This window comes from Acanthochromis polyacanthus, chromosome 19 (genome assembly GCF_021347895.1).
Source record: "Acanthochromis polyacanthus isolate Apoly-LR-REF ecotype Palm Island chromosome 19, KAUST_Apoly_ChrSc, whole genome shotgun sequence".
In the NCBI taxonomy this organism is placed as follows: Eukaryota; Metazoa; Chordata; class Actinopteri; family Pomacentridae; genus Acanthochromis; species Acanthochromis polyacanthus.
Genome location: NC_067131.1, coordinates 6,642,640 through 6,668,998, shown reverse-complemented (window position 1 = coordinate 6,668,998; position 26,359 = coordinate 6,642,640). Strand labels below are relative to the sequence as shown.

The window sequence follows — 26,359 nt, the reverse complement described above, 5'->3', positions numbered from 1 at the left end:
ACGACCGACTTGTCATTCAGTGTGACCAATCACAGAACAGAGCGACGAAACAAGCTGAAACCAGGATCATGGATAGATGGATTTTTCTAAAATTTGAATATTTTTGGTTTCTTTCCTCCTTTATGGCAGCAAGTTAAATATCTTTGGGTTGTGGACAAAGCAAGACGTTAAACAACATCATCTTGGGCTTTTTGCCATTTTCTTTAATTTTATAGACAAAACATCTAATAGAATAATTGAGAAAATGATCGACAGATTAATCAACAATGACAATAGTCACTAGGTGCGGTTCTGATAGATGGATAGAGCGGATATTATTATGTAGAGCCTGTTTCAGAAACCATTTATACTTTACAGAGCTCAGGGAACAAACCACCTGTCGGGAAATATAGCAAATTTAAAAGTAAGTTAGTTGCAATTTAGAGTAGTTTGAATAAAATTTCAGAGCTGCAGTATTATTTATTTATTTGTACTTTTTTCTTCCTGCTTGTGTACTTTAATTCAAGAAACTGGTAATAGAGTAGTCTCACAGTGGGCAATTGCTAAATGTGTCCATTTAGAGTAACACAGAGAGGAATACTCAAATAAAAATTCTAATTTAGGATTTTGACTTGAATATTTGAGTTTACTAGAGTATTTTTCGCAGTGTGAAAATGCTAGTTTTACTTACCTACACTTTAAAAAAATGAATATGACACTGGGAAAAAAAAGAAATATAGAGAGAGAATAACACTGAAGTAATAAAAAAATCTGGATTTGTACTTGTAATAGAGTAGTCCCGTGGTGGACTATTTAATTTTACATATATACATTTAAAAAATGCCTAAATACTACATTAAAACAGAAATATGAGGACTTTTACTTGAGCATTTGAGTTTACTAGAGTATTTTCGCAGTGTGAAAATGCCGGTTTTAGCTACTTTACATAGAATAATAAAAATGAATATAACACTATTTAAGGTGTTATAATATTACAAAAAGCAGCAGAGACAGTGGACATTGCTCGTCTTTAAACAGTCACACAACTATTTTTAGTGAGGAAGTTTGTGCACTGCTGAGCAAAAAAACAAAACAAAAACAAAACACATCCCCACCTTCTGTAAGAGGAACTGATTGGTCAGGAGGCAGGTACATATTTTAAGGTAGTATTCAGGAAAGCTGTAAGAGACTGATTACTGTGCTTTTCTGCCTCCTCACACTCCTCCCTCCTTATAAATGTGTGTGAGAGAGGGAGGAAGGCTGTGGCCATGCATACGGACTGACTGATTGACTGTCTGGCCGTGACGCACGCACACACGCACGCGCATGCACACGCCTCCTCATGAAAACACCTCTTCCCTCCCTCACCCTTTCCTCGCCCTCTCTCTCTCTCTCTCTCTCATCCGGCGCAGAAGCCCGGCAGCTTGGCGGGGTGACGCGTTTTGCGCATTTCCTGCAAAGCTCGCGGATTCAGGAGCAGGAGAGGGGAAACGCAGGGGCGCGCGCGCAAGAGAGAGAGAGAGAGAGAGAGAGAGAGAGAGAGAGAGAGGAAAAACACACACACACATACGAGAGCGCAAGAGAGCGGTGATGAATTCGAGGTGCTCGTGAGCCTGTTAAAAATAAACAATAACAACAAAACAACAACAACAACAAAATCCCCACAGCAGTTATTATTATTTGTCGCTGCTGGAGAGGAGGTTTATTTCCACGAGAATACGCGACAAAATATCGCGGTGTCGGTGAGGTCGCACAGCCAAGGAGATTATCCACCGGAGAGAGCGAGCCGCGACGGGGCTGGAAACCGGAGCACCAATCCCGGATGGCTAGGCGCGGCTGCTCGCTCTCTCTCCCTCCCTGACCCCCGGGAAGAGACGCGACGAGGACCGCGACGAGGGGTGGGAGGAGAAGGAGGAGAAGCAGAAGAAGCTCCGCTGGGGGACTTGACATGTTTTTTTTCGGGAATTTCGCGGGACCGAGCGTAAACAAACGGGTGGGAGAGGGAGCCCACTGAAGGGTGTGTGTGAGTTCTTGCGTGGTCGCTGCGTTTTTTTTTTCGAGCCCCGCTGCTGATCCGGTGTCCGTGCAGCCTCCGTGGATAACACCTTGTTCTGATGTGGTCGGACTAGACTGAGGAGCCAGCGGCATTATGGGATGTAGCAGGACTGTGCAGTGACCCCACTCATTGGAAGGAAGCAGTCTGTGTACAGGAGCAGGAACAGCCTAAACACACACACACTCTTTCTCACACACACACACACACACACACACACACACACACACACACACACACACACACACTCATCCTTTTATACACACTCTCCAGCAGCCATGCCTGTGTTCAGTGGGCTGCTCAAGGTAAGAGTGTGTGAGGCGGTGGACCTGAAGCCCACCCCCTGGGCCCTGCGTCACGCCGTGGGCAAGAGCGGCTCCTTCCTGCTGGACCCCTACCTGGCGCTGAACCTGGACCAGACCCGGCTAGGTCAGACTGCCACCAGGACCAAGACCAACAGTCCGGCCTGGCACCAGGAGTTCTGCACCGAGGTCCGGGAGGGAAGGAGCCTGGAGCTGTCGGTGTTCCACGACGCCCCCATCGGGTACGATGACTTCGTGGCCAACTGCACCATCCAGCTTGAGGACCTGCTGCAGAACGGAACCAGGCACTACGAGGACTGGGTACGTGTTGGATGAGTGTTGGAAGCTGCAGGTTCTGAGCATGACTACAAGACTTCAGATTAACACTTCATTAGATTGGTAATTCTATGAGCTTCAGTTAAAATGCAGCTGGACTTCCTGCTTCAAAGATTCTTCTTCGGTTCTGACACAGATTCCGATCTTTTACCTCATGGGATCTCCTGATACAGAACCTCCAATGCTCAGATAGATGTTTGCATTGGAGCTCTAGTTCTTGATAAGAACCTAAACAAGAATCCCTGTTGCTTTTATCAAATCTCCACAGAGATCTACAACTACACTTTTCCATTTGGTTTCTGAAAAGAACTTTAGCGATTCTTCTTCGGTTCTGAGGTAGATCCAGATGTTTTACCACATGACATCTGCTGATACAGAGCCTCTAATGCTCTGATCCTCACAAATTCACAAGTCTACTTATAGGTGTTTGCATTGGAGCTCTAATAAAAAAGCAACTGGACTCCTCTTTAGGTTTTGGATGAGAACCTATACAAGAAGCCCAACTGCTTTTTATTGAATCTGCACAGACATCAATAATTGGACTTTTTCTTTAGGTTCCTGAAAAGACTCTAAAAGGTTCTTCTTCTGTTCTCACACAGATTCCAGTCTTTTACCATCTGCTGATACAGAACCTCAATGCTCTTTTTACCCCAAATTCCTGTTCATCCAAGTCATTGTAACCTAAATGAGAAGTCCAGTTGCTTTTTTATTGAAGCTCGTGTTATTGCTATGTCTTGGAAGACTGAGAATCTGCATGGACTTCTTCTTTAGGTTCCTGAAAAGACCCTAAAAGGTTCTTCTTCTGTTCTCACACAGATTCCAGTCTTTTACCATCTGCTGATACAGAACATCCAATGCTCTTTTCACCCCAAATTTAAAAACTGCACATTTTGTGGAAGTTCAGTGGTAGGTTTTTGTGTAGATTTTTGTTAATCCAAGTCATTGTAACCTAAAAGAGACGCCAGTTGCTTTTTTTTTAAGCTTCGTTATTGCCATGACTTGGAAGACTCAGGATCTACGCAGACATCGACTTCTTGTTTAGGTTCTTTTCAGGAATCTATAAGAGAAGTCTACTAGCTTTTTATTAAAGCTCCTATTATGACCATGAGTTGGAAGACTGAGAATCCACTCAGACATACATCTAGTGCTGTGATTACACAATACATTCATTCAGACACACTCATCACTCCTCATAACGAATATGAATATGCAAGACCAGCTCAAAAGCTTCTGCACAGACAGCCCTCTATACATGTGGAATATTTATGGTACAGAAAAGTTGGATATTGTTGAATATGTGCAGCTGAAATGGCGTTTAATAACAAACCCAAGCTTCTGAAGGATTGCGTCTGCAGCAGACCAACTGTTGTGTTGTTTGCGTAGTGTATTTGATGTGGTGTTTGGAGCAGAGGAACGGGCCCCTCAGCCACAATAAGCGTGCGTTTTGTACACTAAACGGTTCATGTTCTGCTTCACAGTGAACAGCTGTGGGGTGCCTTGCTCATAAGCAGCGGAGCGTTTATCTGATTTCTTGTTTTCTGACACAGATTCTGATCGTTCATCACTTGGGACTGACTAATACAGAACCTCCAATGATGTATTTACCTCAAATTTACAATCTGCACATCATGCAGAGCAAAAATTATTCTGAAAAGGGGACAACTTTAATTGAAGAACATGCATTTAAGGCCACTTCTGCCCAAACAAGGCTGATAGCAATCGGTCTGATTGCATCTGGAACCTCTGTGGTTTCATTTGAGAGCATTTCTCAATCCTTCAGTGCCTTTATTCCAGAACATTCTCTCTAAATGTCAAACTTTGCACTCGAGAACAAATCTCTACTGCCATCATCATGCCCCCTCAGCTTCATGTGCTGAAATGTTGCCTGGTTGGGTTTAGTTTGGTGCCTCAGACTAAGTCTTATTTTACTTATTTGAGGCTATAAAGAGCTATTCGGCTTCCTGTTCATTAATCCTGCAGCTTCCTCTCCTCTATCTGCGACACCTGAGCTGTTTGGACTTGCATCACATCTGATTTCTCAGCTCTAGTCTTTTTCTCAATTCCTCACATTCCTCTTGCCTCATTGGGTTTGAAGGAAAAAGCAGCGCCCTTGTCTTTACCCCTTTAGAATTAAAGTTCCAGAGGAAATCCAGAAATGTAGATGCCAATCAGTGTCTTCAACAATTTGCCTCTTCCTCTAGAAAGAGACACGCACATCTTAGCAGTGGGAAAAACCGAAGTTCCTTACATTTGTCACGGTTGCTCGTCATTTCATTTCAGCTGTGTCAAGACCGGACAGCCACATGTAGATCTGTATGTACGGGGATAAAGAGCCATTTGTTTTCGGCCTGCCACTGCTTTAACATGTGATCCTGTCCAGCTATTTATGTCGGTTTTATGTCGACTTGCTTTATGTTAGATGAAAAACTGATGAGGGTGATTTTAGGACAAGTGTTCTGGGAGCTGATGATCTGTTTAATTTACAAAACCTGACCCAGGTTGCTTCGGATTAACCCATTATCTAAGAGCAGCGTGTGTTTTACCTGGCAGATTGTATGCTTTTACAGTCATTTCCTACCTTTTGAGGCAGCTATCGGTTTCAGCATTTGAAATTTTAAGACTCTGCTGTTCTCAGTAGGGTATTACTCCTACTCTGTCAAATGGCATTTTTATTGCACGGTGATTTTGTTTTGAAGACTCTTGAATGTCAGAGTTTTTGCAGCCCTCAGCTGGATTAGCATATGACCATGATGTAACGTTAAAAGCAGGAGGCAACAAACTGCTCATTGTGGTGAATTAATCTGAAATCTGAACTTTTAGGAAGCTTATTTTCATACTGCGATACTGTAAAAAAAAAATAAAAAAATCTCATTGTGCGCTTAGTTAAAGTGTGTAGGATGTGAACGTGTACGTGATTCCAGAGGGGGGAAGCGTGCAAAAGCCAAACGGTATGGCTCGTTAGGAGGGGCTTCATTGATGTGAAGTTATGTAACCTTATGCTATATGAGCATACGCTGGCATGTATAAATAGACACGCACATGAACGCACACACAGATACCCCGTCCCTCAGCCATCCTCGGTAAGGTCAGAGCGTATGGATCACTCTGTTGATTGACTGCGTCCCATCGATCAGCCCAGCCGGCTCGCCAATACATCTGCCTCAGAGCGACACCGTCCCTCCCACTTCCCCTGCCGTCCTCCTCCCTTCATTACTCACCACTTCTGCCTCCCTCCCGTGTCTCCCTCGTCCTCCCCTCCTCTACGCTGAATTTCTCTCTCATCTCGCAAAAACACTTATCCCCCCCCTCCACTCCCGCCTCTCCTTCATTTAGACATCATCATCCTCTTTGTGTTTCACTCGTGTACCTTAAACCCTCCTCTTTCATCTGATTCCGCTTGATGCTTACCTTCTGTTGCTCTTCAGTCTCCAGTGGGGAGGATGTGGAGTTTAGATTTCATAAGAGGGCAACAGCGGGGAATAGAATACAAGTCGGATCAGTCGGGTTTTTCTTGACGAAGCCTTCCGTACACTCTTTCCGTTAGATTTCTGTGTTTTTAAGACATAAATAGATAATTTGAGGATAGAAAAATGACCAAAATCAATCTTTTGAATCTTATACAGCGGCCTACTCGCAGGATTCTAGCACTATGTCCACCATTAGTGCACTGATATTAATGTAATAAGCTGCATCAATATAACATGCAGATATTATACAGTCATGTAGTCATGAGCACATATTTCAGATATGACACAGGAGATGCATCTGCCCAAATATTTTCAACATACGCATTTGTTCCAACACAAAAGGAGCCCAAAACTTTTATTTTGAAAACCCACTCCCAACAGATTCATGCAGAGTGAGCAAATTGGTGCTTTAAATGTCAGAGTGGAACAAATTTAGTATTTGCTGCTCAACATTTCCTGGAGGAAGATGGCTAGACCCCTACTTCATGTGTTTGTTTAAGGAAAACCTTCATCCTTGCATGTGGTATATGTACTGATGTATTAGAGCCTTGCCTTTTCAGCCATTTACAAAAAAGGATCCTGCTGTAAAAGCTGTCCAGGCTCAATGCAGCACAGTGAATTGGGTGGTATTTTCCATTTGTAAGTGAATTTCTTTTATGATCCGTCAATCAATCTCTTATTTTAATAGTTTAAACCATAAAATGGCACAAAGTAGTAAAGAATGCCCTTCACAGTTTCTTCAATGTGCAATTAAAAGTCTAAAATTACACAAATTGTCACTTTGATTTAACTGAAGATGGGGCTTATTTTTGCTTGATAAATTGATGCCGTTGAATTCCCCGTTGATCAGCAAATTGCCACATTTGGAACGGATACGTGATGATGCCCAGAGGATGAATCACAATGACTTTGGTTGATCCCCTGACTCACATTGGTGGGTTTTAGTGAAATATCTCAACAACTATTGGATGGATTACCTTCAGTTTTGGTGCCTACGCTCATGTTTTATTCAGGACCATTCTAATCATTGTCCCTGACATTTCATCCACCAATTTTGTCAAACCAGAATTTCAATTTTGAGTTTATTATGGGGTTTTTGACTAAATTCCACCAATTTCATTCCCATTAGCATTAACTGTACTTTGTATGTAGGGCTAATGAGCAAATGCTAACATGCTAACACTTTAAGGAAGTAGACAGGGTTAGCATTATACTTACCAACCATCTCCATGTTAGCATTGTCTTTTTGAGTATGATGGCCTGCTAATGTTAGCATTTAGCTCAGAACGGACTCACACAGCCACTGGAAACTCTAATGGTGCACGTCCAAAAGTAGCGTTTCTAGACAAGACTTGGAAACTTTCTTATAAATTATGAAAACAGTTCTGCAAAATGTGATTCTGAAAACATTTGATGCAAGAAGTAAGCTGGATCTATATTCATTTGGTTAGTTTCAAAGTTTTTTGGGGAGTTTCCAGAGGCTTGACGGCTGTCTTTCGAAACGCAATGCTACCAGAATACATTGCAGGTTAGCTTACATAGATAATGTATGAGATGTGCTGAATTGATGGACTCTGTGGACACGCACCATTACTTCATATCCACACTAGTACTTTGTTTTGAAAATGCATAGTTTTTGCTAAGTTTATGCTCTGTGTCTTCACCACGCCAGAGTTGTAAAACACCTTAAATGGAGACTTTTTGAAATGCTGCTTACCCCTGATGCCCATTACGCTTCTTGATTAGCTCTCATCAATCACTATGTGACTTTTTCCGATTTGTCATGTCTTCCATTCTGTGTTTTCAAACGCCTCGACCACCTAACGGGATACACTCATGTGTTACTTTGACTTTACTGCGACTCACCAGATGTAGTCTGCAGGTACAAGCCTGCCATATCCTGCCAGTAGCCAGTACCTGTGTGTCATTGTCTTTAAAATCAACTTTGCTACGGGAAACAACAACAACTTCCAACCCAGCAACCAACACTGTGCAAATGACAAACTTTGGCAAAGATTTGGATTGCGAAATAAGACAGGACTGCTTAGCTCTTTTGGGAATTTACCATTTTAATGATAGCTGTCTCCTTTATCAGCATTATGAAGGGACACCGGTGCTGCATCCTGGGCTTTGCGCTGTCCAAGGTTATTGTAGAGAGCCTTTCATCTCTGTGCAGAAGAATAATAATGGGTGTAGTTAGACCATTCTACAGCACTGTGGAGATAGATCTGACTATGCAAGACTACTATCAGTTGCAGCTTGTGGTCAGTTTAAGTGAAGAAATCTGCAGACAATTAAGAATTGACCCTTTAAATCTCGATGCTCAGCGTACAAGAATGGTCATGTGGCGTTCATTTTCAAGATTGCTGGTAAGAACAGAGGCTATTACTGAGAAGCCGCGGAAGGCTTATCCGAGCAGAGATTATTTTCATTCAAAACTTTAAAATGAAAATGTATTAGCTTGTGTAAATGTGGCTTTAGTGTTTTTAAGACATTAAGGAACATATTCAGTCAAGCCAAACCAAAACTCCCAAAGAGCTTAAATGGGGAAATAAATAAACCTCATTAAGCCTTGTAGACTCTGTGACAGCAAGCGGGTGATTGGCATGAACCGAATATTAATGATATTACTAAATGCTGCGCCCAGAGTCTAACCAAATGGTCGCCTTCCTGCTGTCCAGATGAACACCGAGCCTCAGCTCCGTCTTTCTCACTTCCTCCGCCCTTCTGCTGCCTCTCTCATCTCATCTCGTCATCTTTCTCTTTTGCCTCGGCGCTGTTATCCCCCCCGTCCTCTCAGCTTCCTGCTCTTTTTTGTCTCCCGCCGTCCCTGCGTGAGTCGGGCTCCCGTGGACCCGACCGCAGGTTCCCCGCTTATGTGCCGCTGGTGAAATATTAACCAGGCTTTGATGCTTATTAATTGTCCCACTCAGTAATTGAGATGCTCCACGAAGCCCATCCCCATGGCGACAGTGACAGCCCGTCCCCTTGGTGACAGCCTCTCACCCACCAGAGAGAGAGGGGGAGAGATGATGGGTGAGAAAAGAGGAAAAAACAAAGCAGAACAGTACCTTTTCTGCACTTTAAGACGCCCAAATGATTCGAATTTGAAGCCTTCACAGGTAGAGGAAGATTTCCCGGTGCTGCGTAGCCACTTTTCAAGGGAAATTCCACTTTACTCACCGGCATAATTGTGGAGATGCTGCATGAAGGTACTTAGCGAAACACAACATTACAGCATTGTCTGCTCGGCTTAAGTAACTGAAGCCTCGGACAGGTTTGAACAAGTATTGCTCCACTCCATTTGCGCCACTTGTTTGGATTTGACCTCAGTTGTCCTGTAAAACCAACCGTTCCAGTGTAGAGCTGCTTCCTAGATCAACACTTACTAGCTTATTTGTAAGCTCTTTGCTGTCAGGTGATGTACTTTGTGCTCTCTGTGATAGCTGTTTTGTGCATTTTGACCTAAAGCACGTGACTCCAGAGTGAAATCTGTGTTATACAAATAAAAACGCCTTTATGGAGGTGAGTTGCGTCGCACTGTAAACCAAACTGTGCATTCCTGTGGCAGCTATGGCATGCCAGTGGCCGAGCGATGGAAAGGATGATTACAAGTGAAGTTCAACTTTCACTTTTTATTTTTCTGTGGTGTTTTCAGAGGTGTGTTTACAGTCTGTCAGTGAGATTACACAAAAACTACCAAGCTGAATTTCCATGAAACTCGATGGAGAGGTACAGAGGCCGTTTAGTTTTGGTGCCGATCCAGATTACTTCATTCAAAAACTACGAGACAGGGCTTTGTTTTGGTGCACTTTGCTTTCTGAGTGCCCTTCTAGTTTTTAAACAACCTATTTAGATAAATGGATCCCATTTGGCTGCTGTTACAGATACTACTATAAAGCAGATATCCACAATTTGCATTGCATCCAATCAGTAAAGTGTGGTATTATGACGGTGCAAAAGCGGCATAAAGCACCAAGGATGCAAAATACAACACTAAAAAGGACCATTTGGCCAAAATGAACCAGATTTATGAGATTATTTTGGCAAATTGAACCTTTCATGACCTCATTGTGGGAGATTTTATTAGGTTTGTTGTGTTGCCGCCTTTGGTTGGCCCTCTTGAAACATTGATACGAAACAATGGAACCAAATGTCTTCTTTTTCCCCCACTATTTACCGATATAAAAACATTTTCTGTTGTACTGAAACACAAACACACATCAGTTTCCAGCTTCTCATATCCAGTCCCTCCAGGATTTCGCGGGCGTTTTTCGTGATTGTTGCGGCCGAAAATGCCTGAATTCGTGGCAGCTTTTCTAAAAAATTGCGATAAAAGTTGCGATGTTTTAAGCTTATTTGTTGTGATAAAATTGCGGGAGACAGTGACAATTACTAAAAAGCTGCATTTTTTTTCCAGCTTGTGGAACATGTTTCAATGCTGTAATTGACAATATTTATTCCGAAATTAATTATTTAACGTTCCGACCCATTTCCACAAAAGCTGGCGTGCCATGGTGGGAAGTTAGCAGCAGCATCTTCAAACCATAAACAAGGAAGTGAATTCGGTGATGTACGCGCATTACGTTTGTGCTGAGAGCTGCTATGATTGGTTGAACTCACGGGAGGCGGGCCAAAATTGCGGGAAAGTTGCGGTGATTGGACAAAATTGCAAGGTCGCGCAAAATTCGCGGAGATTGGTTAATTTCGCGTGAATTTGTGCGATCGCAACATCACGAATTCATGGAGGGACTGCATATCATATTATATTACTTCATGTGTCACTGACTGCAGATAGCTATATATACATCAAAATACAACTGTAATATTCTATAATTTACACTTTACACCAAAGATTGATGGAGATCTTACAAGTGAAGGAACCTATGACAAATTTACCGCTCATCCCTGGTGACAAGGTGACTTTGAGCAAATTATTGTCATTATATATATATGAATCAGTGTCTTGACTGTTGCCTCTAATATGTGATTTTGTGAGACAACAATCACAACATGTGTCTGTATTGTTCTTGCTATATTGTTGCACACTGTAAAACGGGTAAAAGAAAAGGAAGCCATTGCTGCATTTTATGGTGCCTATTCTGAATGCTATTAAAAACAGAGCCAGTTTGTGTATTATACAAAAACACGGCGGTTAAATTATCGCCGTCATTATCAGCGTTTATAACTTCCATTAGGGAATTTAAATTGGTAACGTTTCATTCACTTTGTCTGTTCTGTTGCCGCAAAAATTAGTCTGAAAAACAGCTCCAGGTGCCGTCGAAAGGTTAAAAAGTGCTCGGTTAAAGCGTTTGAAAATGGCATGTCCTGGTGACAGAGAGCAGAAGGAGTAGGCAGGCAGACGAGGGAGACTGGGGAGAAGGAAGCCAGAAAACGTGGACTGGAAGGAGTGGAAGGCTGGAAGGAGGAAAATGGTGATGATGGGGAGAGTAGGAAGGAGCTGAGGTGTCGAAGGGAGCTCTGTTTACATGTAAATATATGTGGCTGCACGTTGAGAGCTGTGAGGAGACTAGAAATAACCAGGCGGAGACTCGGTGACCACACAGTGTAACGTTTCCACGTCAGATGTCAGCCAGAGACTGTTTGACTGTTGGCGTTGGCTCAGATACACTCACATATTCAGCAGCCAGGATTAATGACTGGAGGGGTTTGATTAAAAAAACGCTATTTTAATGAGTTGTCATATTACATTTGTGAACCGAGTCATTTACTATTTATTCAGGCAAGCACTTGATCCCACAATATAACATGTTTTAGGACCTTGTACTTTCAAATTAAATACACATTTTAAGCAATTCAAAAGCAACTGACAGACACAAACAGTGCACAGCTTCTGTGTATTTATCTGAATTTATTATAATAATAATGTTGAATTTTGTAGCTTTTCTGCCAGCAAAGATGGCTTTGCAATTGTTTCTCTGTCTTTTGTTGCCATTTTATAGTTTAGGTAAATAGTTACTACCATCATAATACTTTTATGTAAGTGCAACATTATTCCACCATCCCTGTTAAAAAGCCAAAAGTAGTTTTAATGTTTGTTTTTTTTGTAAAATGAGGCATTCAAACTGTGTAAAGTTTAAGTATATTTAGCTGGATTACATTAATATTGATATTGGATTTTAGGATATCAATAAATTAGCTATAAAGTCTGCAATGTTTTCACCTTTTTGCCATTTTTATTTATTTGTTAATCTAAAATATCATTACAATCATAGTACTTTTTTTGGAAATGGCAGCATTGTTTCAACATCACTCTTCTTGTTAAAAAAGTTAAAACCAATTTTGATAAATTTAAATTTTTTACATTTGCGAACCAAATCATTTCACATTTCTGAGGTTAGCTCTTGCTCCCACACAAAAAAAGCAAGTTTTAGGGCCCGTTTTTAGCATTGTACTAAAATTTGCTATATTTTATGGCATTACATGTTTTTTGAGGGGTTCAAACAGTGTAAACCATCCGTGTATTTCACTGAATGTGTTATATTAATGTTAATATTCGATTTTATAGCTATGTTATGCCAGCAAAAACGGCAGTGCGGTTGCTTTTCCACCTTCTTGTTGCCATTTTCCAAACTCTTTTCACCAAGTTTAGTTAAAAATATTGCTGCTTTTGTAATATTTTCTTGTAAGCTTAACTGAGTTAAAGCTAGGTTATTATTATGTTACATTTGCGTTATTCATTAGGCTAGCTCTTTATGCAACTTGATCTCCCTGGAATATGTTTTAGACACGATTTTTAACTTTGCAGTAATTTTAAATTGCTCGATTTTATTTCACTAAATATCTTTAACAAGTGACAGATTCCCACAGTGTAAAGCTTCTGTATATTTAGCTGAATCTGTTGTATTAGTGTTGCATTTTATAGCTAGCAATGATGTCTTTCCAGTTGTTTTTCCATGTTTTTGTTGTCATTTTATCAGTTCTTTTCAGCAAGTTTTAGTTCCAAATATCATCACCATCATTATACGCAGCAGCATCGTTCCTCCCTCGTCCTCAGCTCCTTCCTCCCACCTTTTTTCCTCTCAAGACGTGACTCTGATTATCCTCGAGGTCACGGCCATGTTGACATCATCCCTCACTTTATTCCTGACCCCCAGACTCACTCATTTCCCGACTTTCCGGACAATTACATCATTGGCTCCGCCCCCCCGGTGACCTGCCGGTTAAGTGGGACAGACTGGATTTAAGATGCACCGTTGACACAGTAACAATGCACGAGCACACGCACACAAAGACAAGTCATGGCGCTCTGCCCACAGACGCCAAATCAGGTCAACCTTTGGTGTGTGTGTGTGTGTGTGTGTGTGTGTGTGTGTGGTGCTCGCTGTTTAATTCATGTTCTCATTGAAAGAGAAGAAATGGGAGGATATTTGAGAGCTCTGGGACGGCAGGTGAATGCACTGGATTTGTCCCCTCTGTGTTGCTGTGACCCCACAACTGTCTGAGGATAATTTCAGACAAATGTACACGTCATCTGTTATTGTCGTCAATGTAGCGGTTATGCAGATTTTTATTATTCCTGTAACGCTCTGTATGGGATGAAATAAGTACTGTGAGGCTATAATCAGCAGGACTGGGTGGTAAACGTCAATATTTGTTTGTCAAATTCATTTGTATCAAAACTTTTCTGCAGTGAAAGCTGGCAGTCAGTGCTTGGACAGATTTGTAATCTGGATTGCTGATATTTTGATCTGCCAGTTCCTGTTGAAAATTAAAATTTTGCCCATCTCACACAGTTTTAATGAGCAAGTATTCACTGTACTGTGTGTAAGCAGCAACATTTACAGTTTGACAGTGTTTTTTAATTTAATTTTTCAGACGTTTCATCTGCACTGATGTTGAATATTGTCAAATAATATTCAGTGTTAGTCACCAATAGTCACCATTGGTTGGCCAGATGATAAGGAAATTTGTCGAGAAAGTAACACCACTCTGTTTTTTTCCCCATTAAGTGGTCTAGATGAAGAATCTAATAAACAGACTCATTTTATTCTGTCATTATCATGCAGGTAGTTAGCAGTTAGCTCGGTGGCTAACGAGTGCAAATGACAGACAGTAGCTGGAATCTCCCACTTAGATGTCGATACGCACCGTGACACTGTTACAAGCTTATCTCCTTAAAGGGACAGTGCAGCAGTTTGGGAAAAAGTTAGATGAGAAGACTATTGCTGCTTTCATATCAGTCTTGTAAGTTAAGGCAGAGGCCGATGGTTTGTGGTCAAAAACACTCACAGCCCTGTATCCTGACCACGTCCACCTGAGTGACGCCGTCCTTACAGCCTGAACTAATAACTGATAGAGTTGACGTTGAGGTCGGTGCATCAGCTTCTCCCTCATCACCCTCTGTTCACATCTAGTTTTACTTGCTTTCTTAATTTAATTTGTATTAAAAGCAGATTATTCCTCTTTTCCTATTTTTTTTCAACCTTATGAGCACACATTTATTTATCTGCTGTGTTAACATTTGGATTATTACTTGTCTGCTGTGATATAAGTACAACATTGTAAGACAAACACTTAACTACAGAAGACATAAAATCCAAAAATCTAGTCCAGCTCTCGATTTAAGGCCGAGAGGTCCGGTCGCCCAAATGACATTTTTTGGGCCACCAACATACGTCAATTTAGACATTTTTAGGAGCCAAAATCAACTTTTAGTGGCCAAAAAAATTAATCCTACTTTTTTTTTTTTGGGGGGGGGGGGGGGGGGGGGGGGGATCCAGTTCCTCCTCCACGTCAACTTGTTAGCTGGAGCCACCGAGCTATCACTGGTCGCTGGGCAAAGTGTGCCTTAAAACCCCCCACGGCCATGAAAAGTCACCCACGAATGAGCAGCGCATTGTCCGGAGCTCCTAGCGGGCGACTGGGACGTTGACAGCCGGAACAGGTGCGGTTTGTCCCGGGCAGATGAGCGGCAGGTGTTAGCCAAGCAGCTAGTGGGGGAATCTGAGCAGTCTGTGACCGGGGAGTGCAGCCGGCGGACCCGCCGAGTTAAAAATGACAGCTCCGGTGGCTTGGTGCTTTCCGTTCGCGGTGCTCAGGCTCAGTTGGTGCTGTCCTCCGGATGCCACCACCACATTCTGGGCTGGTTCTGGATCCGACGGAGTCTCGCGGACTCCCGTGAGATGTTAACAACGTTAACATCAGCGACAATAAAGTGTTCAAATTTGAAATTAAATCGGCGGAAATCCGCGGATCCGCGGAAAATTGCCATCCCTGAAACTTGGATTTGGAGGTCAGTATCCCAAATCAAAATATTTGGGCCCCTAACCAGCGTGTTTTTTTTTGTTGTCATTTTTGGTCGCCAAAATCGGTTTTTAGTTGCAAATGGCGACCTGGCGACCGTCTAAATCGAGCGCTGCAGTCTAAATGAAATCCTCTTAAATAAAAATAAATGTTTGGATCATAAATATAGGAAGGACGATAGTTAAATACAGTCACAAACAAAAGTTTACCTACACTTGTGAAGACCGAGGATTTCATTTTGAATTTCCATTGACTCCCATGGATGGAATGAAACACGTGCATCTTTGTCACAAAAAACAGTCATGCTTTGTGATTTTTTTTTATAGATCTGTTACAGGTCTTTCATAAAAATGACACAATATACTGAGTGAGAAGTCATCTTTAATACATGATTGTTTTTTTTATTTTGGACAAAGATGCATCTTTTCCAGTCATTTCTTCATAGAAAATATGAATTACAGAAGTCATTAGAAACTCAAGGCTGCCTTGATATACATGGTCCTCACAAATGTAGGTAAACTTCTGTTCATGATACACATCTTTAAATTACATCTTGATCAGATATTTAGCAGTTATTACACTAAAGCACCAGTTAAAGGGGTTAAATTCAAATGAAACGTTTATCTTCCTGCAGAATTCTTATTAATATTGACTCATTTTTCTTTTTAAATGACCGTGATGAACTTTATAACACCTAGCCCTTATAAAATTTACCCCGTTTGATGCCACACGCAGCAGATCACCAATACAAATGTGGAGTTTAATTAATGGAAAACGGCAGCTGCATTATGAATATCGGTCATTAGGCGATATCTGATATCTAATTAGACGTTTTGATCCAATCGTGCGGCACCAGGACAGGGCTTCCTTCTGCAGCTTGAATCTTGACGAGGTGTGTTTTCATTCAACAGTGCTGACTGTCTGATCTACAGAGGCTGCTCAGCAGACCGTCTGCCAGTCCATCTGGACATCACACACTCGGCTGTGATCTCCGAGATGACTGAACAGGCTGCGCCATTTCTACCGGGAATGTCCGTTCTTCGAAATGCAATTCTCATTATGGGCGCTCCCTCGAGTAGGAGTCTCTCCCCCTTTTACCTCCCTCCCCCCCGCACAGCTCGGCTCTTCTTACATTATTAGCCGTCTGTGATGTTACATTAAAGATGCATGACTCTCACGCTGTCTCACTCAGCATGGACCTCCTGTGTGTGTGTGTGTGTGTGTGTGCGTGTGTGTGCTCGGGTTGTGCAATAGAAAAGAAGTACACACACACACGCACACGTTATTGTGCAGTCGAGCTCCCTCTCAAAGCCGAAATTTGTTATTTGACAGATGGATGTGGGAGGCTGTCACTGAGACTAAACGCTCCTGAGAGAGCTGTCTGGTTGGACGGAGATAGCGAGCTGGATGGACGGAGAGTGGGAGGGGGTTAGCTGCACAGTATTGATATAATGCAAGCTTTGAGTGCCCTGTCTGCCTGGTTGAGTGCTTCTCTGTGGCGCTGCATATGGTGTGTGTGTGTGTTTGGAGTGTCAGGAGATGGAACCAGGAGAGTTAAGCCTGCATGTGTGTTTAACGTTAACCTCCCTCAGAAGTCCGTTTTAAAATCCCCCAGACGCTCACACACACTCTCCGCTTCCTGTGTGTGTGTTTGTGAAGTTATTCGTCTCTCTGGCTGTATCAGTGTCCTAATTGGACTAACAAGATTAATGAGGCGAACTAGATTCTCCGACTCTCCCTCCTCCCAGCTTTTGTTGTCGGGGCGGGGAAACCTCGGTGTGTGTGTGTGTGTGTGTGTGTGTGTGTGCGTGTTAAATCCAAGTCACGTTACAATTCATTTAGCGGCTGCTGATGTGGATGCAATCTTCCATCAGGGTACATATGATTTTATTAGCGCTTGAAAGTCGATTAATCAAGCTGCAGGAAATTAGAGAAAATCGCTGAGCTACAAATTGCGACAAGTTGTGACCGGGCTTTTTATTTGAATGCTCTGATGTTCAACAGATTAAACAATTAATGACAGAACTGACATTGTAGAAAATCATTAGTTGCAGGCAGATAGTTTCTGAGATTACACTTAAAATCAAAGATAAAATGTCAGGTTTGGCTGCTCAAATCAATTACACACCTGAAAATGAATGTATTTGAATTTCCCTCAGGATTAATAAAGTATCTATCTGTCCGTCCGTCTGCTTTAATAACCCTCCTGTTGTTTTCATTTATGGTCTTCAAAAAATATTGTTTCCTTGTCTGAAAAAAATCTAGAAATTCAGCAAAAAAATTCCTCAGATTTCTGAAAATTTGCAAAACCTTCAGGAAGAAAATTCCAAAAAATTCCTTAAAAATTTCCCTTAAAAGTTTTATTTTAAAAAATCCACCAAATTTGGCAAGAAAATTCTTGTAAATATTTTCAAAAAATCTTCCAAAAAAATACTAAAAATATCTAAAGTGATTCCATATATATTAGTAAAACTTATAATATCTTCTTTAAGAACGTTCACAAAAAATCAACCAAAATCCAGCAAAATTCGTTGGATTTTGATTGATTTTTTTGTGAATGTTCTTCAGAAACATTTTAAACATTTTTTTTCCACCAAAAAATGTTCAAAGATTTCCCAAAAATGTTGAAAATGTGGACATCAGAAGTTTCACCGTGAAAATATATATTTTTTCCACATTTTCTAACTTTAAAACAGGACGACACGAGGGTTAAATTATTACTAATTCTTGTAAATTCAGAATTGCAGTCCTGTTTATAGATTGATATTTTCATCTGTAATTGACAAATGCTGAACATATTAGAAACTAAATGATTAATTGATTGATTTTTAATTGATTCTTTCTGGCTAGTTCGGTATGTAGAGGAATGAGCTAAATATACAAAACTGACATATTTTCACCTCTTAGCTTTTTTCCTTTTCATTAAGTCTTGAGGCAAGCACTAAAATTTTTAATATCTAACTGCCATCAAAATATATAAAAAAAATACTAAGCAACACAAATTTTCATCATAATTGGGTGATAATTCTTATATATCGCTTTGTCATTTGATCCACTGTCAATCCTCGCTTTATATTTTTATTTCTTGATTATTTAAAAGACATTTTTCACTGTAATCTAAAATCCTGCACCTGTGTGGAAGCAGTGCAAGCATTTTTATAAATAGAGGAAATTCTAAAATGTCTTTGCAACATAACAAAGCTATAATATCATACATTTTTTTAAAAGAAACGTGGAATCACCACGTACAAAATTTGTTCAAGTTCCCACAAATGTTAGCAATACTGGGGGGACATAATCTAGATATTTTACCACTTACATTATTAATTTGTTTCCGTACTTGTCTGCTGCCTGCTCTTTGTAAACACTGCCTGCAGTTCAGTCCAGTTTATCCAAAATGTCCCCACATTTTTGCCACGTGACTGTTGGTTGCTGTCGAGTCAATAATGGCTCCTTAGTTGTGTTGAGAAACGCAGAATTTTTAGTTTTTTACAGAATATGGTTAATGCAAATGTTTTATTTTTGGCATTTTTAAAAAAAAAAGACATGCAGAATAAATAAATAAATTCAGTTCTATGTGCTTTTACAGTTTCTTGCTATAATAAATAGTGTAACTTGGGCAATTATTTGAAAGTGACATGCTTTTCAGAACTATTGACCAGTTTCTATAAAAATATTGATTAGTGTAACAAGTATAAATGGTGCAGCAAGCCAAAGCTAACCTGAAATGACTTTTTGAAATATCGCATCATTAAGGCCCCACACAGCTAGCTTGATTACATTAAATAGCTTGAGGGTTGTTTAGCATGCTGCACGTGCGCTAATGTTTGTTTAATCCTAGTGGACGTAATGGCATGACACGATTCAAGTAGAGCCAGGTGAGCTTAGAATCACATAAAATGAGGACTAGTCGAGTCTAATGGAGCTTCCTCGTGACCGGCATGTTGACATGTCAGAGCGGGAAACGCACTAATAGCATTACCAACGGCTCGGTTCCGCTTCAGTGTGACATGAAGACAGCGTGCACAAATACTCAGACCCTGAAGCTTGCGCAGCTAAAGGCGAGCTAGTTATACAACCATAATTAGGTGAATGCTGGCTCATTGGTCTGACTTACTGACACACCTGAATGGAATGAAACCATAATTAACGCTGTGAAAGAGGCCTGTTGTTTAAAGTTTGTGACTCAGAGACTTCACCTTTCTTAAAAAACAGTAAGAATATTTAAGCTGCTTTTGCACCAGGTCTGATTCTAACTGCTGCTTTATCCATTAATGGACAAAATCATTAATATAGTGAGCAAAACGGACATTTGAGGTAACTAATTTCTGTACTTGCTTTTGATCTGACTCCAAGCAAAGGTTGAAAGTAATTAATGTAAAATCAGCATTTGTGGAAAGTTTGCATCGAGACCAAATAGCTGCACTAACCCTCATGTCATCCTGCGGGTCAAATCGACCTGTTTTAAAGTTTAAAAATATGGGGAAAAAAATACATTTTCACAGTGAAGCTTCTGATGTCCACATTTTTAACATTTTTGGGAAATCTTTGAACATTTTTTGGTGGAAAAAAAAGAAATGTTAAAAATGTTTCTTAAGAACATTCACAAAAGCGAAATTTGCTGGATTTTGGTAGATTTTTTTCTGAATGTTCTTAAAGAAAATATTACAAGTTTTATCACAAGCTGATATTTATGTAATCTCTTCAGCTGTTTTTAGGATTTTTCTGGACGATTTTTACTCATTTTTTGAAAATATTTTTGAAAGAACTTTCTCGCCAAATTTCCAAAGGGAAATTGATAAGAATTATTGGAATTTTCTTCCTGAAGGTTTTGCAAATTTTCCGAAATTTGGGGAATTTTTTTTTACTGAATTTTCGGATTTTTTTCAGACAAGGAAACAATATTTTTTTGGTGCCTGTCAATGAGGGTTAATGGGGAAAAATCCTTTAAGTGTAATTTATGTTGTGACTGTGCTTTTGATGAAATATTAGTATCAGTATGACAAAGATATATTTATTTTCTATCTCTGCTCTGAGTTTTAGAGCAATTTTTCAAAAATAAATAATGAGAAACACCTTCATTGAGGGACCAACGTGGATTAATCAAGCTGTTGTTTTCATCTTAAATGTCACATTTAAAATATGAAGCACTTTATCTCTGTTTTTGAACCTACTCTACGCATTCAGTCTAAGCCATTCCCGCCAAAAAAGAGCAGCTCTGCAACCATAGAAACGCCTGTTGCTAGGTTACAAGGCGACACTACGGTAAACCAGTAGTCGTCTCAGTAGCTAACGCTGGTTTCACTCGCGTCTGTTTGTGTTGTTTAGATTGTGATTAATGCTCTTACTAACTAACTGTGGAAACTTTAAGATAAGCCTCCAGTCTTATTTAAAGCTGCTTACATTTCTCTGTTGTACTTGACATCTTTAGTATAAGAATAAAACTATTTTAATTCCTGGTTACAGCTGCACTGCCTATGTAATCTTTCTACAATAATACACACCGTATCATGGTTTTAGTGGATTGTTTCGCTATTGAATTACAGTGTAAATGCTGTAGGAGAGATTTTCTGTCATGCCAAGAATAACATTTAGTAGAAACATGGCTTAATCCCCTCCCCTCCGCTTACAAAACCCATATTGGTCTGCTAGTAATTCTAATCGATCCTGATATGTAAAATGAGCTTGAAGGCTCTTCACGGCTCAAGTGGCCAGTAACCGGCGATGTGGAAACAGCGTAGTTTTTTTTTTTTTTTTTTTTGGGCTGGCGTGCCACCTCAGGACCAAATCAATGATGGTGCTGTCCATTCGCTCCGCTCCGTTCCAAATCACTCTGAGTCCATCTTTCAGCTGAAATCCCCGCCGAGATGCGCCGTTATGCAAGAGGTTATATTTGGGGATTAGCACATCGTTTTCAAGGGTAGACATCAAGAATCCGGTGGCGTTTATGGGTCACAAATCCCATGTCGTCATGTGTTACATATACAACAAAAGGATGATACTGCATGTCTGCTATTGCAAACTACATCTCCAGTGAATTTAGACTACTGAGACAGATTAGTTGACATAAGAATATTAAGTTTATATAGAAAAATGGCCAAAAAAAATCAGAATATTTGACAATTTTTGCAGCTTTTGCTTGAAAAGCTGCAGAATTATTTGGTTGTTTTGACTATTTTACTGATTTTTTTTCAGCTTTGCTTGACATAAATTACCCCATAAGATGAGAAAAAGCGTTAAAACTGAGAAAATACAAAGCTCAGAGTGAAGTCAGATTCAAAGAAAATGTGTCTTTGCATGGCTTTAATTACACGCATCGCACATGGACATTGTTTTTAAGGGGATACGAAATATGTAGGTGAAAAATGGAATATTTTGAAGTCTTTTTTGCTAGTTGAACTGTGCATTTTATTTCTGTAAACTCCCTTCCACATGATTGTGTGTCTTCATGCAGTGCATCTGATTGTCAGGGGACAGTGGAAGAGGGAGGATAGGGTGGGTTTTGATGGGGGGGTTTGGACTTTGTTTTGTGTTTGTTTGTGTTCTTTGTGTCTCATGTTCAGCAATGCATGGAAGCGAGTATGTTCTGCTGCTGCTGCTGAAGCCGCCTGTGTGCGAGTCCGACTGTTGCATAAGAGGATCTGCTGCTGTCCCAGAGCTTAACTAAGGATTTAAAGCTCTCTTTCTCACTCTCTCTTGCACTCTCTCTTCCTGTGTCGTCTGCCTCTCTAGCGCTCCCTGTTGCACTCTCTCTAATCTCCGTAATTGCATGTATATTGTAGGATGATGATGTCATTATTCGTTGGATAAGTCTGTGTGTGTGTGTGTATATTTTCTTACCCATTAATATTTAAACGTGTGAAATAGGCTCCATTTTCAGGACATCAGCTCATGCAAATTGGTGGAAAACTGAAGCAGAGCTCACAACTTTGCTCATAAACAGCCTGGCGATTGATATAGTTGTAGTTTTGATTGGTTAATTTAATTCCACTGACTGATTATGAAGTGATTAATAGATTAACAAATCGACTTTGTTTTGACAACTGTTAGCGTCCTCGCGAGCGCCACAAAAGATATTAATTCTCACCGTTTCACAGTCTGCCGGCTCAGAGAGGATTCGGTTCAGTGACGGTCTAAAAATACGAGATTTGGACGAGAATCTACAACGTTCCTTCGTCCAACGCGCAGTTCTGCCGATTTGTTGGCTGCAAACTCTTCACAGCTCAAGAACATTTTGTCAAGGAGCTGATTCGAGTCGCTGTCGAGGAGGAATTCGAGCGCTTTGCTGGCAGTAATTGAAATATTTTTAACGTGTATTTTGCAGCTTACAGTTGCCTCTGTGTGTAGTAATAATAACACAGAGTGTGCCGTGATGCTGTACAGAAAGTTAATAATACACCATTTTAATCTCTGTATGAAAATGATCTGCATCTCGTGTGTTACGTAAACGGAAGAGGCTCTCACCTTTTGGAAATGATGCAAACCGTGTCCTAGAAAGGCTCGTCTGTAATCAGAAAACACACCGAGACTCCGTCAGTTATCAGATTTATCGGATTAATCATCTTCCAATGTTAAAAACTGTCATTTAGAAGTCGCCAAAGACCAGTCCTGTTACTTTCAGCAACACTACTGGAACCATCAGCTATTTTTCAACCTTATTTTTTTTCTTTTTTCCTCATTTAACATTCAAGTTTGACCACAGGCTGCTTTTTTCAGGGTTTTCTTTCAGTGGTCAGACCAACCTGCTGCACCAAATCCCTCACTAATGCTCAAAATGGGCCAGCACTATGAATTATTGATCAACCTGCTGGTTATTTCCTTGATTAATCCATTAATTGCTCAGTCTAAACACCAGAAAACAGTGTGAAATGTCTGCCAGCACAAATCTGTCTGGAGATCTTGCCGATGCCATTTAATGTTTTGCCGTTATGACCAACAATTCTTAGTTTTTGGAATCAGAAGATGTCAATTTACCGTAACGTAACTCCAGAAAGAGCGGATGCCTTTCTAATTTGAGAGGTTAAAGCAGTCAAATGTTGACTTTTCTGCTTGAAAAATTAGAATTTTACTGTCTGATGATGAACTTAATAAGAGCAGAAGATTTCTTTAAAGAACCTGGCACTTGTCTGCAGCAGATTTTCCTCATAATTCATGCACATATCATAGTTTATGTGATGTTATAGGTCAGTGACTTGAACCCCGCTTTGCATTTCTTGAATTTAATGGTCCAAATGCTGGATGTAAATGCAGAGCTGGTTTTGAGTGCAGTTACCTTTTTCTGTTTTAAGTCAAGCTGTTTGTATTTCAGCTTAATGTGGTTTTTTGTTTCTTAGAAAACACTGGCATGAATAAAAACACATCAAAGGCTTAAATTAAGCACAGAAACAGATAAATATAAGTTATTTTATGCATTTATGTATACAGTATACAAACCCTCTCAAAAGTTTTGGGACGGGTTCTCATTCAAATGAATGAGAACCCGTCCCAAAACTTTTGACAGGGGGTGTAGTTGAAATTGTGAATAAACTGCAAAGCAAATATAAATTCTTATCAATCCATGATAGGATAGTATTAGGATTGTGGCTGTGATGACGGTAGAAATGACAATAATGATAATTACACTGATGCTGACGTTGATTAAAGATTAAAGATTAAAGATACAACGCATAATGTAAATGATATCAGCCATTATTGAACCAAACATGTGACAATTGGTGTTACATTTCCTAAAACCAACAGTGACTAAATCCAAAGACATAAATAATAAAGTGAACTTCTGCATTTTTGCTCTTAATGATTCACTTATGGCCAAAACAGTTGCTTTCTGTCGATCAGCTGGTTCATTAATTGACTAATTATTCTCTGAAGATGAGAAACGTAGCGATGCTAGCAGCGGCGCTGATGTTATATTGGCGTCTATAACCCTATTTACACGTTTTGTTAACAAGAAATGTGCATCTGTATATCTTACCGGAATCGAAAAACATATTTAATCAGATCGCAACCAGATTTCAGTGGAAAAATGCTTTTGGGAATGCAAAAACAAAAATCCAGACATCACATCAGAGGCAGATTCCCAGCCGGAGTAAATGGGGCCTGTAATGACGATGGGACGCTAATGATAAAGGTGGTGATGTTAAACAGCGGTAATGACACGAGCGTCGGGGAGGACTGTAATTCCAGTGAAGATAATGACCTCTTGCCGGTGCTCTGGCGCGTTTGTTTGTCCTGGAGGAAAGCTCCCCTCCTGCTGCACTCTCCATTCAGCTGTGTTGTTTCTCACTTGATTTGCCCTGTTTCTCTCTTTCTTTGTGTGCAACAGATTGACTTGGAGCCGGAGGGGAAGGTGTACGTGGTCATCGATCTGTCCGGATCCTCCACTGAGGGTATGAGCGCCGCAGTGCACCGGTTTACCGTTAGAGGAGGAAAATCACACAGAATGCACGTTAAAGCGCACATGCACAGAGGAAAAGGCTTGTGGAAATTACTGCGGCAGAGTGCAAAGCCTGTGGTAATGAGTGTGGAAAATGATTAAAAATTTAAAAATGCATGCATCTTCCCTGTAGCAGCATATTGTGAACATCAACACAATTTAATTTAACTCCAAGACCTCAAAAAGTTTCACCAGAAAAATGCCGTAAATCATATTTATACACAGCACCAGTCAGAGAAACGCTGCCCATCATTGTAAAACAAACACTTTTATGCTTATTTAGTGCCTTTTTTGAAGCAGAATTAATTGATTTTGGCTATTTATCACATTATAAAGTTGATATGATGAACCCTTTAGCAAATTTTTCCCCCTCACCTGAGAAAGCACAACATTAACATTCATGTCAATGATCTTTTTCATTCTCCTTTAAGCCCTGTTTTTAGTTTCCATTAACTCCTGACAGCAATATCCAGCTGTTTAGGTGCTAAATGCGCCACATGTTCAACAGTTAACTCTGACTTCAGAGCGGGTATCAGCATTGGATCATTTCTATGCTTTAAGGATGTTCACAGGGTTGTCCAGGCTTTTATTTTTTTTCCTGTTTAGATGTCTGTAATGTGTGTAACATGGCTCAAGATTCAAGAAATTTAAATCTTATAGCTCCTTGTTTTGGCTCCGTGTTCATTTTGAAATTTTCTCGTTCACATTCACTGGCCTGAATGACCGAGTCTCCAGCTATATTAAGATTCTGTTTACCCCACACGAACCAAGACTCCATCTTAGATCAGCTGATTAAGGCCCTCCGGTCGTTCCTGGAGCCTGATTAGTGACAAAGTGTTCTCGTACTGTCACAGTCTGGGTCCCCAAACTCAGCAGTGAGCTATTTGCTGTGATTAGATTTGCCAAATCTACCCCCGTCTTTTATTTATTGTTGTCTTGTTGCTTATTTTTTGGTTTTCTAATCATTTTATGAAGCACTTTGCCACATTCTACAGAGAAATTATGCCATATGAAATGCTGTGTGGATAAAGCTTAGCATTTTTATTATTATCATAGCTATGGCCGTGTACTAAAACCAGCTTCCTTGTGGTGGAAACAAGGTTGTTGAAAGTGATGAGAGTGAACCAAAACAATAAATCTGCACGATAAAACCAAAAAATGAGCTGGAAGAAGCTAAAATGTTCCCTATAGCTGGGAGAACTTCATATAGACACTTATTGACACATCATTGATAAAAATATATTGATTTGTGCAACTTTTTACCAGTTGCATGGGAAAAAAATAGCCTGAATGACAATTCTGTCATTGGTTATGCTTATTAGATTTTTCTGTCCTAAAAAGCAGAAGGACGTGTGTGATAATAAAGCATTTAGTGTTCAGCCAAACTGAATTCCACCTGAAGAATGCTTCCTTTGTATGGACAGAAAAACCTATTAATGAAAGGTAAATCAGTGTTTCCTCTAGGGTTTTTTCCTGCAGCGGCGGCAGGCTCTCCACAAACAAGACAAAATAGTACCAAAAA

At 40.3% G+C, this 26,359-nt stretch overlaps 1 protein-coding gene across 1 annotated transcript in view; it reads left to right on the top strand.

Moving 5' to 3' along the window:
• Nucleotides 1-1,448: 1,448 nt before the first annotated feature.
• prkcea (protein kinase C, epsilon a) overlaps nucleotides 1,449-26,359 on the top strand; it is a 52,274-nt gene continuing 27,363 nt past the window's right edge. The window contains exons 1-2 of the mRNA XM_022189850.2: nucleotides 1,449-2,655; nucleotides 24,727-24,790. Of these exons, the coding sequence (XP_022045542.1) occupies nucleotides 2,311-2,655; nucleotides 24,727-24,790 (409 nt within the window). The 5' untranslated portion in view covers nucleotides 1,449-2,310. The remainder of the gene's footprint in view (nucleotides 2,656-24,726; nucleotides 24,791-26,359) is intronic.